At 31.3% G+C, this 15,447-nt stretch overlaps 1 protein-coding gene across 1 annotated transcript in view; it reads left to right on the top strand.

Moving 5' to 3' along the window:
• Nucleotides 1–15,447, top strand: part of CA10_1 (Carbonic anhydrase- protein 10) — a 57,016-nt gene that overhangs the window by 35,253 nt on the left and 6,316 nt on the right. The window contains exons 6-7 of the mRNA XM_051208886.1: nucleotides 761–915; nucleotides 13,275–13,400. Coding sequence (XP_051074292.1) covers nucleotides 761–915; nucleotides 13,275–13,400 — 281 coding nt within the window. The remainder of the gene's footprint in view (nucleotides 1–760; nucleotides 916–13,274; nucleotides 13,401–15,447) is intronic.

The raw sequence follows: 15,447 nt of genomic DNA, 5'->3' as shown, positions 1-15,447 counted from the left end.
GAGAAACTTATATTATGATTAGAGAGGTTGTTTGTAGAGTTCTGAATAACTGGATAATGGTATTCACTGTAAAACTGATAATATTTGAAGAACAATTCAAAACTGAAATGTAATTTGCTCAGTAATTTCTTATTTGGTCAGAAACACCAAGTAAAACTTTTACTAGACCTTCCAATATTCAAACTAAAGTTTAATAAATATTAAATAAATGTTGCATATCTGATTTATCAAAATGAAAGATTACAAATTGAATGCTTAAAGACCGAATTCGTACTTTAATTTCAAACCCGTTTTCAATTTACTTCGTAAGTTCATAGAGTGATTGGAATTCAGCAGAATTGCATATCACTATACGGCTAAATTCTAAACAGTAAATTCTAAATGAAGATAAGTGGGTATTTTTAGCAATAACTAGTGGATTCATTTACATAAAAATCTATTATAGGGAACTAGCTTATGTTGTAGCTGGAAATTCAATCAATGTATGAAGTAAGCGATATCGTGATTAAATGTGCAGTCTACAATGTAGAAAATTAGTGTGAGTTAAAGACTAATAAGATCGTCCAAGATCACTAACATTTAAACTTTAGAATAGTACTTAATGTAATGAGTAAGTTCAGTACTGATTAATATTATTTTAGTTCTCATTATGGCGGTTCCATTAACCAATCAAAACATATGATTATTTCCTAATGTAAATAATTATTATAAATACTATTATTCTGACTGTTTAGTACTACTTTTCAAACTTCGTTTGCAGGTGAAACATTCCAGCTAAAAGGTCTTGAACTGCGCTCATTACTAACATCAACACATGAGTTTATGACATATGAAGGATCATTGCCATTTCCTCCATGCCATGAAACAGTTACCTGGATCATATTGAATCATCCTATAATGATTACTGAAACTGAAGTGAGTTTACGAAAAAAATCCTAATTGTTAAATGAAATTCATACATTTTCTCTAGTGATTCCTATAAGTGTTTTAAGTCAGTAAAAACACGAGTCTTAGACTGAAATGAAATCATTTTATAGGAGGATTTCTCTTCAGCTATAAACAATCCGAATTACACAATCTCTCTCCATTATTTCCTATTTTTACGACAAATTAAATATTTTGGCGGGTTGCAATAGAACAAAATACTTATTATCCGGTAATTATCGACAAATTTCCATAATAAAGATGAAAGACTTTTTGATCGATACATGAAAATCTAGAATTTCTTAAAAGAAATATATTTTTTAACCTCATTTAAAGGGTTTTATAGTCATTCAAATGATAGTTATTAGTAATATGTAATATGGTCTCTATGGCTAACTGAATTTTATCAGACGATCATGCAATAAACATACTAGTCAAGAATAATTGACATGATGATACATTTACTTAATCCAGGAGTTCATGCATATCGTCACTAGGATGATTAGTGTATTTAACCCGGTTTTATATAAAGAAATTTACTATTTGGACGACGTACTGTAAATGTTTCTACGCCACTGAAAAGTGCTAGCTTATATTTCCAATAACTTATTGACTTTTATTAATATCTCATGTTCTCTTTCCTGTTAAATACCAGAAAACAATCAAACCTAGAACTTGAACTCACTTGGTATTGTTTGGCTTGTATCTTCCCATTGAGGTTTAAGACTGCAATTGATCAGTCTGTTATTGGCATATGTAATAATCCAGGATTCCACTGCTAGCCACTATCCATCATTGCTTACAGAAAGCTTGTGAATTAAGGCAACATCGAGGCATACGCACAGTATGCACATATGCCAATAACAGACTGATCAATTGCAGTCTTAAACCTCAATTGGAAGATACAAGCCAAACAATACCAAGTGAATTTAAATTCACCCCACTGCACAAGCAAATGGCTATCAGGACTCAGTAGCTAAGTGGATAACGCGATGGCGTTTGAAGCGAACGGTACTGAGTTCGAGTCCCAGAGTGAACATCAACCCTGAGATTCAGGTACATCCAGCTGACCAGTCCCTAATAGGACGAAACGCGCATCCTGGATTCCACTGCTAGCCACTACCCAACATTGGTTACTAGAACTTGAACTTTTAATCTATTCCTTTCAAATATCTACCGAAATTAAAAAGGTATGTTTGTTCATTCTTTATCAACTCAATATAGTAATCGGTAATAAGTATCACTTTTAATGTAACAGTTTAGAAAAATTCATCGCATGCTTACCATTAAAAAATTATCGATGAAGTCTAATATTTAAAAGAAAAAAGTTAACATTTATTTTTTGAATGATAAAACAAAATAATTTCCATTTAAACATTAAAGAATTGAAAATACGAAGTTCATCTAAGGGATCTCTTTTCAAGCTGTACAACCGTATATATTATCAGTAGGGGTTTGTGGAGATTTTAGAAATGTTCACAGATTGAAATCATGAGTCAGCTGAGGAGTCCCATACTAGGACGAAACGGCCGTCCAGTGCTTCCAGGTTTTCCATGGTGGTCTAACTTCAACTGACTCATGATTTCAATCTGTGAAAATCGTATATATATTTTAAAAAAATTTTCTGTTAAAGTACTAATTCTGTGAGGAAATATGAACACAATAAACCAAGATGACGTAATAAAAAGATTATAATACTAGATGACGTAATACGAATAATAACAACAGATTTAGTGAATATAATAAGATGATCAAAATGTTTTTGTTATAATAATTAAAGGTTATAGAGGTGTAAAAATAAATAAGGTGACATGGTGAGTATTTATGAATAAATCAATGAGAATATAAGACAAAAGTAAAGGGGAATGCAGTAATAATAATATTAATTAAGGCCAAGGTAACGATAATGATAAGACGTACTTCTTTTGTACGCATAGTTCTGGTTTAAGCTCCTGGATGGTAAGAGCTTCGGCGATTTTCAAGAGTTGGATACGAAGAAATCTAGGTAGATTTGAACGAATCATATAAACAACCTTAAAATCACACTGCGGATTCGGATATTGATTACAGTCGATTAGGTGTTCAAGTATAGAACTCCTATCTACCTTCCTTTCACCCTTTTAGAACCAGACTGGGATATAATAATAATAATTTTATATTCTGAAAATAATAATTACAGAATTCGCACCAGTTTACAGGCATGATCAATTTGATATAAATAGTAACGTTAGACGTGCAGAACAAACATGTGATAAAAGAAAGTTTTAAGTATACTAGTTCAGTAGTTGTTTAAGTAGTACATATATTACAGCGATCCAATGCATCAGCCGGGAATGTTTAATATTTCTTAAATGGACAGCCTGTTGATTTATTAACGGAGTAATTAAGGTCAATTCGTGTCTCAGATCGAATTAATGATAATTATCTACAACTAGAGAAATTAAAACAAAAACACAGAGCACGGAAAAACAAAGCAGTAATTACCAAAATATATGAATCAGGTCTACCTAAATGCGTGTGTCATGTGACACAGTGATATACTGTTTATGTTATTCAAATTAGTTAAAGTTGCTGGGGGCGGTGTTAACACATTGACAGCAAGTGGGTGATTTTACTAAGGAAATTCACTAATAAAGATGGCTAAACATTTAAGGTTCCTAAAATATCACTTGTGGAATGAGATACACTTAAAGGCGCTAGACCATTCAATGCATTTTCAGAGGAGCAGTATGCATCGATGCAGCGAACAAATAATGGGAGTGATTTTGTCGTGCGGATAGATTGTGGTAGGTTATTCCAGAGTCTAGAAAATTCATAGGTGAAGTAATTCATATAAAGAGATGATTTAGAATGAGTTTGTTTCACTAGTGCCAAGGAATTACGGATGTCATAATGAGAGGTTTCTGCATATTGAATCGCGTGATCGGATGTAAACGATAGTTTATGAAGTAGTTTGAAGAAAAAGATAAGATTTAGTTTGAGCCTCCTCCTCCTCCATAAAGGGTCTAGCCCAAGTTTATTACATCTAGAATTATAAGTTAAGGTACAATCAGCTCCAAGAATACGAAGTGTAAATCGTCTCTGTACTGATTCCAGCCTTAACTTATCCTTTATGAGCGCACTGCTAAGAATAAACGTGCAGTATTCCAGAAGAGGTCGAGCACAAACTTTGTACATTGGAATACGTGACTCTTGTAAAGATTTCGAGTTATGTAACCTATTAAACGTTGAGACTTAGAGGTCTGTTTTAATATATGTTCAGTAAACGACAAGTCTTGGGAATATCTAAGTCCTAAGTCTACTACTGTATGTAACCTAGATAACCCTTCTCCATTTATGGTAATATCTAGGTTGAGTGATGTATCGCCGAAGCATATCCATCCACATTTAAGCGTATTAAGCTCCAGTTGCCATTTCAAGCACCACTGTGCTATCTTGTTGAGCTCCATGCTGGTGCAATTTTGCATATTTTTCAGGTCATGTGGAGAAAATGAATATACTACTTTAAGATCATCTGTATATAGGAGGGGCTTACCGACACAAAAACTTTCACAAATATCATTGATAAACACTAAATAGAGCAAAGGACCTAAGACACTACCTTGTATTACACCACTTCCAACAGGGACAGAGTTAGACAATGAAGAGTCAATTTTAACTATTTGATGTCGATTGCTGAGAAAGGAATCAAGCCAAGCAGGCAAAGGATTTTGAACCCCATAAGATGCGATCTTACCTATAAGAAGTTGGTGGCTGACCATGTCAAAGGCTTTAGAAATGTCCAGATATAGCTTTAAGACTAGATATCCTTGGCTACGTAGAGAATAGACTAAATTAAAGAAGTCAAAATTACATGTCATGCAAGAACGATTTTTAAGAAATCCATGTTGAGTATCATTGATAAATTTTCCAGCAAGTAAATAATTGGAAAGTTCATCACTTATAATTTTTTCCATAATCCTAGAAATAACTGGAGTAATATTTGTTGGCCGGTAATTGTTCATGTCAGTCTTATCTCCAGATTTGTAACGTGGTATGATGTGCGCGGTTTTCCAACAGTAAGGGTAAGAACCGGTTTCCATAGAGAGAGTAAACAGCTTTAGAAGAAGAAGTGGAATATCTGGACCACCATATTTGTAGAGAAATGATGAAATCCCGTCTACTCCATGACCTTTCGAAAGCTTAAGGGTATTTATAGCCTTATTAATTTTCATGCATGTGAAGGAGATAGATTTTATTGAGTTGCTAGCCACGCACATAACTCTTGAAGCAGAGCCATTTATGATTTCTAGATTATTCGCAAAAATACTACTGAAAAGGTCGGCCATGGTTTTAGAGTCGTATATAAAAGTTCTATTATGTTGGATGCACGGTATATCAACATTTCGAGTTGCTTTAGCGCGTTTATTGAAAAGGAGAGTTAAGTTTTGTACATTCGAGTTACTATTAAGTGCTAAAAGCTCCTCATTAATGGCTTTTAACCTATATTTCTCTTTAATTTGATTAAAAATTATTGTTATTTGTGCAACTGCTGTGAAATCGTTTGACTTAAAATAACGATTCTGTAGGCGTTTTAATTTATTACGATATTTAGCTGGTATGTATAATTCGTAAGGTTTACTAAACCTGTACGTTTTAAGAGATACACAGGAATCTAAACAAGAGTTAATGATCAGATAGAATTCGTCGATAGCATCCATGAGACTATTACATGAAAAAAAGTTAGCCCAGTCTGAACGTTTAATCAATGAATCCAGGAGGTCCCAGTCAGCATGCTTATAGTCTCTATATTGACAGGTTTTTTTGAATGGGTCGGTTATACGAGGGATAGATAGGGAGAGCGCAAACTACTATCTTATGATCACTTCTTTCAAATTCATCGTATACTTTTGCAGATAGTGGGATAACATCTCTACTAAATATTAGATCGAGTACACTATCGCCTCTGGTTGGGGTACGAACCCACTGTGACCAGCAGTACATGTTAATGGTTGCCGAGAATTCATCATTACATGACTGACAACTACCGGTAATCCAGTTAATCCCAGGATAATTGAAATCCCCAGTGATAACCTTAGCATTAAAGTTTAGAGAAGATGCATGTATGAATGCATTGATAATAAGATCATTCCCGTTATTCGAACTATCAGGAGCTCTGTGTATACATCCAAGGAGTAGACTATGATTCAGGGTGTTGACTGATATCCAAACTGATTCTGGTAAACTATTCAGGACACTGTCTTCAACTATATTAGTTGCTAGGGTATCCAAAGCATATATAATGCAACCACCTCCTCGCCTAGTTTCTCTGTCGCAGCGATAGAGTTGATAGTTCTGGATATTTAATTCTCGTATCCGGGTTTAAAGCGAACGCTGGCTACAACCAATGTACCTTTTTTTACAGCTTGATAATAAATTCGTTGAAAAGAGATCCCTTCGCTGAACTTTGTGTTTTCAAAACAAAATTAATCCTTTATATCTAATAGACAATTCATTTAAAATTTGACTCAACTACTCTATATATTTATAATGTGATTAAATTATTGGTTAAATGAGTAATATAACATTGATAAAGTTTCCACCGTTTATTATTCTTTTTTCCCTTCTATATTTTATATAAAATGAAAAATGTTTATTGAAGGATCAAACTTTTAAGGTTGGAAAAAAAGAAAAAAACATCCGTGACTTTGTTTAAACCGAATATAAATATGAAATAGTATGAAATTTCTTTATTATTATAAAAGTACGAATGATGATTCATTTTTCCAATGTACAACAATCAAATGAATTTCTACCGACAAAATTCTGTTAATGGTTTTATTTAAAGAAAAAATTAATGTTAAACTTAGTTTCATGTTTGACAAATTCTTTCAACCTACTTAAATGATCAATTATACTTCTTGTTAATTTCCATACAAATTGATATGCACTGTGGGTTTTTTTCCTCCCCAACTTCATAATGATGTAGTCAAAAGTATAATTTCTATCGAACTATTAAAATAATAAATAATTATAAAATGGTATGTAATATTTATAAATAATATTAAGAAAAAACTTGTCAAATATTAACAAAGTTTATGAAAACACGAAGAAGAAGAAGAAGAAGAAGAAAGCAGGAATTGAGATACAAAGTATCATAAGATTATTTTCTACATAATAATCTATGTTTTGGATCTTACAGATCATAGTTTCTCCACCATTCACCCATCCTCCCCTCCCCCTCTCCCCAAAAAACGAACAGAACATATATACCGGAATAACTGCTGTAAATATATAGGGAGTTGAAACATTATTTCTACAGGATCAATAATGAAAATACCATGAGCAACAAATTACTGTTGGAGAGAACAAACCAGATTCCAGAAAAGAAAGAAATCAGGAAGAAGATCTGGAAGTGGATAAGACACACATTGAGGAAAGCACTCAACTGCGTCACGAGGCAAGCCTTCACGTGGAATTCTCAATGCCAAAGGAGAAGGGGAAGATCAAAGAACACATTACGTCGAGAAATGGAGACAGATTTTGAACTCCAATTTTATTTAATTTTGTTACTATTTAAACCTTATCAACTTCACAACTAAATTTATTCTCTATTTCTATTTGGATTTGATTATAGAAGTAAGGATAATCAAAACTCGCTTCCATAAAGTCTAAATTATTGTATAATAAGTGTTTTACCAAGAGTGTATAGGAAAAAAGAAATTATCAAAAAGGTAATATTTCATTAGTAAAATGAAATCAGACATAAAAAGCATTCAAAAACTAACATTGTTTTTTCCGGATGACTTGCGCTTTTCCTCAAAAAGCATCTTTTAGAAAGGAAGTTAAGCGAATAAATATTTCTTTTTATTATTAGTTTTACACTAATAACTTTTTTCTTATAACAGGAAACCGAGTAGAAACCAATAAAATGGTGGTGAGCTATTGATCAGTATGTATAAATTTGAAATGAAAACAATAATTACCAGACAGGTGTTAGGTAGTCAAGGCTTTCCAGACGTCGAGAATCGTTAGAAAACTATACATGTAATCTTAACGGCACTACTGTTAGCTGAATGGTTATAACCCTCATCATTTGGACTCACAATCTGAGACCTAATAAACAGAATTCGATTAGCAATAAAAGATATGATAAATATGATATTGGTCATTGGGCCCTAACACTGCGCAAACACCACAATGGTTAACACCCAATGATTACTTAAATATAAACAAATAAGTAAAATATTCAATTTCGTTAAACATGTAAATATTTTTTACCGTCTATACTTTATATATTTTTACTCCAATTCGTTTCTAAATGGGTGGATTGTTAGTAAACCAAACGGTACATACATAATTTATCACTATTTACTATCCCCCCTCAACTCTCGAGAAAAAACCTGTCTGTTTTGCATAGAATAAAAAACACAATCAGCAAGGTTAGTAAAGCACTTTCTGATTCTTTTTCTAAACAAGCTAGCTGCCTAACGATTGTGTACTTGTAAACAACTAATGACAATTGGTCATTTTTCAATTATCTGTTTAATTAACCAAATCAGACATTCCAAAGTGGGTCTTAATGTAAAATGTGATCGACGAACCAAATATTTGACTGTAAGGTATCTCACGTATATTGATACGCTTAGTTATGAAAAGCAAACAAGAAATCCACAGTTGATTTAACTCAAACCTAAACAAAAACATTTATAGATCGAAATGAATATATTTCAGCAATATTAAATCTGTCTTGACTGTAACAAAAGACATTTTTCAAAAATGCTCAGAATTTGTTAGAGTGACTCAAACTACATTTATCCCGCAACACTCATTCTACGGATGGTTTGTGAAATATGTTAAAGAAAATCTTATACCTGTTTAATATCTAAACGAGATTTCTATAAAAAGTTCAAACACTTTAGGTCAAAACTATCAACATAAATCTTGCCCTATGAAAAAATTTAGTATGTCTGTAGTGTGTGCTACTTATGTCGTGAAACATAAGTAGTATGTAACACCAATCGGAAATGGAAACCTTGCCAGTCGAAGGCTAAGAAGATCAAGTAGAAGAGAATAGAAACGAAAATAGAAAAGAATCACGAATAGGGAGAATCATACAGAATGTAAAGGACGAATGACTGAAATTTGCAAATGAAGTATTTAATTTATGGTTCTCATATTTTACTAAAACTTTCTGTAATCCCGTATTAAAATACATATTGACAGCTAATTCCTATTTAAACATTAAAAATTCGAAACATGAAGTTCATCTAAGGGATCTCTTTTCAACGAATTTATTATCATGCTGTAAATTTTTTATTGTTGTAACAAAAACATTTTAGTCATCTTATTACATTCACTAAATCTATTGTTATTATTCGTATTACGTAATCTAGTATTATAATCCCCTATCACGTCATCTTAGTTACTTGTGTTAACATTTCCTCAAGAAATTAGTACTTTAACAACAACAAAATTTTTATATATATACGATTCTACAGCTTGATAATAAATTCGTTGAAAAGAGATCCCTTAGCTGAACTTAGTGTTTTTAAAATACTTATGTCGTCCCCACTTGTGTGTTCGTTCATTACATATCTAATACAACTGTGACCTCATTATCAAAGAAGCTGGAAATTCTCAGTAGAAACTTACAGATACGATTGTCCGGTTTAAGAAAACGTTATCTTCGTAAAAAAACGGGAACTTTTCTCCACCGAAACATCTTTATTCTTCTTGAGACAAAATTCTTTGAGGCTCTTAGCAATGGAATATCATTTCTTATATTACAAATATTAAAATTATACTTAGATTTGTTATTCTGCTACGACAAACTCATTAAATTTGGCTAAATGCATTTTAAACAAATTAAAGTTGCTCTTTTCCAGAATAGTGAATGAAATTAATATTTTTGATTGTTTTGTTGTCGTTTTTTTTGTAAGTAGCCACCGTTTGATCAGGGAATGATTCTAATCTGGTTTTTGGTACTATATTCATAAAGAATCATGATTTTTTTCCCCATGAAGTTACCAATTGAATTTTAATTAAACATTTTTTAAGTTAAATATAATAATGATTTTTCTTTAAAAATACAAAACAGAACTGAATAAAAGACTATTGTGAAGATACTAACTTCAAATGAAATAATTATTAACACTTTGAAATCCTTTTTTTTATTTTTATAAAAAGAAAACACACTTGACAAAGACATTTTTCTATTACAAATACTACTTATCATCAACCTTGTTATTTTAACCAACAACAAAAAACTAGTTATCTACTTAACTTTTAATTGTTTTGTTTAAGTTATATATTTATTATAACTAAGTAAAATGATAAATGATAAATTGAAGAGTATTTCTTTTTATATGTATATGAAAGTTTATAAGTACTGGATATCTTTTTGGTGGTGGTGGTGGTGTTGGAGGGGAAGAAAGGTTTCAAGTGTGAACACAAATTTTCCACTTATACATGTCAATTTAATCACTGTTAATTATTTGTTTATAATTTTTCTTTAAATGTAATAGACTCTTAAACTACTATTAAATAACCTTTTACTGATATATTTTCTTTCTAAATAATTGGAAAAAAACTTGAAATTTACTAATTTTATTACAACGATAATCAGAACTCAGTAGCTAAGCGGATAATGCGATGACGTTTCAAATGAATGGTATTGAGTTTGAGTCCCAGAGTGAATATCAACTCTGTGATGGAGGTACATTTATCTGACGAGTCGCAAATAGGAAGAATTGCGCGTCCTGAATTCCACTGCTCGCCACTGTCCATCTTTGCTTATAGTGCTTGTGAATTAAGGCGATATCGAGGCAATATGCACAGTATATACATATGCGGGCCCCCAAACGCCCTGATACGGTCAAGAGTGGGGAGAGTTAGCTCTCCCTCTCAAAATCCTCTCACATGGCCACACGCATACAACCACTGCCAGCGAAGTCTTACTCACTGGCTTCTCAAGGCGGGGGTGTTTTTTACGAAATTGAGAGGACAAAAAGCGAATGTCCGGTGCTTTAACCGGGTTGGTGGACACGGTAAGTCCACCTAGGGGAGTTGGAAAACCCACATTCCAAACCAATCGCTCACATGGGTTCCAATATCCTGAAGGAACGAATAGCGTATAGTCACCGGTTACCATGGAATTGCACCTCTTGACGTTGCTCCACTGCCTTGTGAATCAGACCTTCAGGTCGAAGGCTTCGGGTGTAGCCCCCTAAGAAAACCACCTGCTCCGGTTCGGGTACCTGGTCAGTATCCCAGCCCCTCACACAAACTGAATTATTTATGTGGCACATATCTATTTGGTGCCTCCTTGTACTAATGATTATATGTTGAAATAATAAATAATGCACATACGCCAATAGGAGATTGATCAGTTGTAGTCCTAAACATCAATGGGAAAATTCAAGTAAACAATACCAAATGATAATCAGAAAACTTAAAGGAAATGTTCTCATATCTTCCTTTACATGACTAGAATGTTATACATAAGATGGTTTTTTATAATTTATTGACAAATATTCATTTGAATTCCTTTTCTGTTTCTGTTTTTCTTTTTTTTTGTTCCTAAAAATAAAAATAATTTTGCTCTTCCTATCGGTTCAGTATGGTAAAAGTTAAATAGTTTGTTGCTATGCATTATTTATTTGTTTATTTAATGAAATAATGATTGGTTAGTGACAAAATCTAAAAAGGAAATTCCATAAAATTGTTCAGATGTATTTCGTAATACTATTTTCTGGAGGAATTTCAGTCTAAATAGATTATCATCTAGACTAATATTAACTGGATTACTTATGTCTATAATTATCCAACTAGATGACATGTTTTACCTTTTTCTAAAATTGATATTAGTTCTTTCATATATATGGAACTGCATTTTGCTTTTTATCGTTAATAAAGACAAAATATTGATCGAGGCATTTTTTCTCATTACATTAAATTAACCAAATGAAGTAAATTATGCTTCAATGTTGAATAACTTAACTTGAAATATATTCCGAGTCAGAAACAAGACAGCATAGCATGATTCACTATCCAACGTCACTTATTATCAATCAAGTTATAATTTATTTCAATGACATCTTGAATCCACAATGTTTATTGTTAAAAAGTACTTCCTAGGAGGCACAATAAGAATTGCGGTACAAATAGATATCATTTATTCTGGGAAGACTATAACCAAAGAAGTGTGAAATGAAAAATGCTACTTGTATATCGGTTATTTAACTATAAGTGGCAAATATCTGTTTTTCGAATTCACTCTAAGTCAAATTTTCACTTTAGATTTAGGAAGAACAAGACAATTAATAACCTACTAAGAGTTTCACTGATAGTTTGTAATATTTTGGTTTCTGACAATGATTATTAAGTTTTGTGAATGTTGGAGTTGATGCATACGAAATGTTTACAACTCCAAAGATTTCACTTGGCGTTGAAGGTTTAGACATAGTGTACAAGTCAAAAGCACTATTTATAATCAAATTTTAGCATTAAAACACTATTACCAGTGATCTCTGGAAGTTTTAAACTTGTCACTAGTTTTCATATACAATTCATTTAAACAAAAAGAAATTCATTGAATAGATTTAATTTATTATCTTTTTAATATCATAAAATTTAAAAACCAGTCGGGACAATCATTCATATAATAGTTAACAATGTCAAAAGTATCTAATAAATGTCATCAATACACCATCACTTACTAATCCAAATCAAATTTAATAACAGACAAACAAAATTGTCACTGGTAAACTAGTTAATATATCTGATTATGTAATTTAGTTAGAAAACTATACAACAAAATATTAGAGATTTGAAAATAACGTAGAACAGACTCAAAAACAACTCAATACAATAAATATATGTTTTAACTTTGATTGATAAAAATTGATTACAGATGAAGAAAGTAAATGGAATAAAGGTGATCATTATTTATTCAATGAGTTTCATACTACTCAATAGTGAAGAAGTCAGTAGTATAACTGATTGGCACCATTATTGGTTAACAGTATCATACATTAATTCAATACATTCTAGTTCTAAATGATTTTCTGGTTGACATTAGTCTATGCTAAGAAAAATAGTAAAAAGTATTAATTACTTTTCACATAGCCAATCCCTTACTTTAAAAATATTCATTCTGATGATAACTTGTTTGTTATAGTAGTTATTCTGTTCTAAGTCAAACTCTAAATTACTAGTTCCCTTTTTTTTGTTAAATCTTGTTTTATCGAACAAACGAACTACATTTCAGCAAGAAAAAATTAAATAACTTTAAGTTAAACTGTGTTCCCAGTTATTAATGCGCTCGATGTTTTTCTTTTCATTTTTATGTACAATCTTATTTCCTGTAGTTAAAGACTCTTCGGAGATTACGAGTTGCCGATACATTATGGTCAGGATCGATGGCTGACAATTTTCGACCAACTCAAGCTATTAATAACCGTTCAGTTCGGACGAATATCAATTTTCGTAGTTCGGTAGGAATGTAGTCGTTCGATAATGTTTTATTATCTGAATAATTAATTCAAATAATAGCAGCGAATTGTAATGCTTCTCTTCGACTAAAATCTCTTGAAGCTTAAAATGAGGGCCCAAAATCATAGTTTTTCAGTTTAATATGGTACTATAAATAGTTGTGAACCCACTACATAAAATAATATTCCTCATCCAATGTGGAATATGTTCAACCATACTATGTAAGATTCTTACTTTGGATCCATTAAAGCTGTAGTCATGTTTTCTAGAATTGTCAAACCTTTCAGAAAACATTCTCAAATGCATTTAAGTCTTTTAGTTTCGTTAATAAACTTCTGGAACTAATTCATATTATTCGTATCGTTTCTTATCAAGCCCAATCATTAAATTAGGATTATTACAATACTATAATAACCCTGCACCTGACCAATACAAAATAAGTAGAATAATTAATGCGAACATCGATAATGTTATCTCTGAATATATCTGAATTGCAGTAAGTGATTAATAACTTTTAACTGTATTCATCTAGTGAAATAAATGTAATCATAAATGCTTTCTAATTACCGCTAGTTATAAGTACTATTACACAGGGTTGGGAGTTTTCAGGCGATGATATAGATAGTACAATACGTTTTGATCATTAAACAACAATAAATAAGAACTTTCATCTAAATTTGAACGAATAGTTTCACAATATTTGGGCGCCGAGTTAATTTGAGACATTAAAAAGAATATATTTGTAAAATCTCAGCGAATGAATTTTAAGTAAATCCAACGTTTCGCCTGGCAATCGGGTCCAGGCTTTTTCAAGGAAAATATAATCAAACAACAAAATTATCGAATATAAATAGGTACATGGTTCTTCGGTTTACTGTATACTGAATAAGTCATCCAATCAACGTGAAGGATTTTTTTATATTCGATAATTTTGTTGTTTGATTATATTTTCCTTGAAAAAGCCTGGACCCGATTGCCAGGCGAAACGTTGGATTTACTTAAAATTCATTCGCTGAGATTTTACAAATATATTCTTCTTTTTAATGTCTTAAACAACAATAGTTTAGCATTTTTTGATAAATAATATACGTAACCTCAAATCTAATGAATTAAAGTTTAGAATTTATATGGACCAAATATTTTAAAAAGCATTTACAATTTGTAGTAATTTATAGATAATTAATTGTTTTATGGTGATTTCTTGGAATATACACCAGATAGTTCTTAGTTGAAGATGAAAACCAAATACTTATTATTTCTTAAGTCAAAATTACTATAAAAATGATAAGATAAAGGTCATTCAGTAACAGTTCCAAGTTTTATCAAAAGACTATGAAGTAGATTGACACATGGTTTCTTGCTTCTACTACGCAATTAAAAGTGAATCCAGAAAAAAATGTTTTAAGTAGGAAATATCTTATTTGTGCGCATACAACACATTTTAGATTCATCTTAAAGAGTGTCATTAATCATTAAATTATTTCCTAACTCAACTATATACAAGAGCAATGCAGATATCTGCTATAATCTGATGTCTATCTTCAATTCTGTCAACTGTTTCTTGGAAATTTATCGTACTCCTCTAACATTACAATAACACATTTACCTTTTAAATTGATAAATTAATTACATGTTAATGACTTAAAAAGGAATTTATTCATTTACCTTATACAAAATCTTAATAAATCTCTTGCAATGAAGTACTTCTTAACAAACATTTTGACTCCTTATCTATTCTTTTTTAAAAAGTGTTGCCAACCCAACAAATTTTTCCTCATATCTCATACATTTAAAGTTTGTTTCATTTATTTCTAATCTGTTTTGACTAGATCATATCATTTTTGTTTCTTAGAATTTCAAATACCTGCTTTAATTTAATTTTGTCTTCACGACAAGAAAATAATAATGAATCCATTTCAATATGTTTACTTCATTGTCTACATTTCTCTAAATATATTCAATTTGTTATTGATCAATTCTATTTAGTCTATAAATTGCCAAATCACCTAGATGTTTTAAATAACTAGTAATTCCAAGGAAAATTTTTTT

This window comes from Schistosoma haematobium, chromosome 1, assembly GCF_000699445.3.
Source record: "Schistosoma haematobium chromosome 1, whole genome shotgun sequence".
In the NCBI taxonomy this organism is placed as follows: Eukaryota; Metazoa; Platyhelminthes; class Trematoda; order Strigeidida; family Schistosomatidae; genus Schistosoma; species Schistosoma haematobium.
Note: the sequence above shows the minus strand (reverse complement) of the source record. Positions and strands in the feature narration are given on the sequence as shown.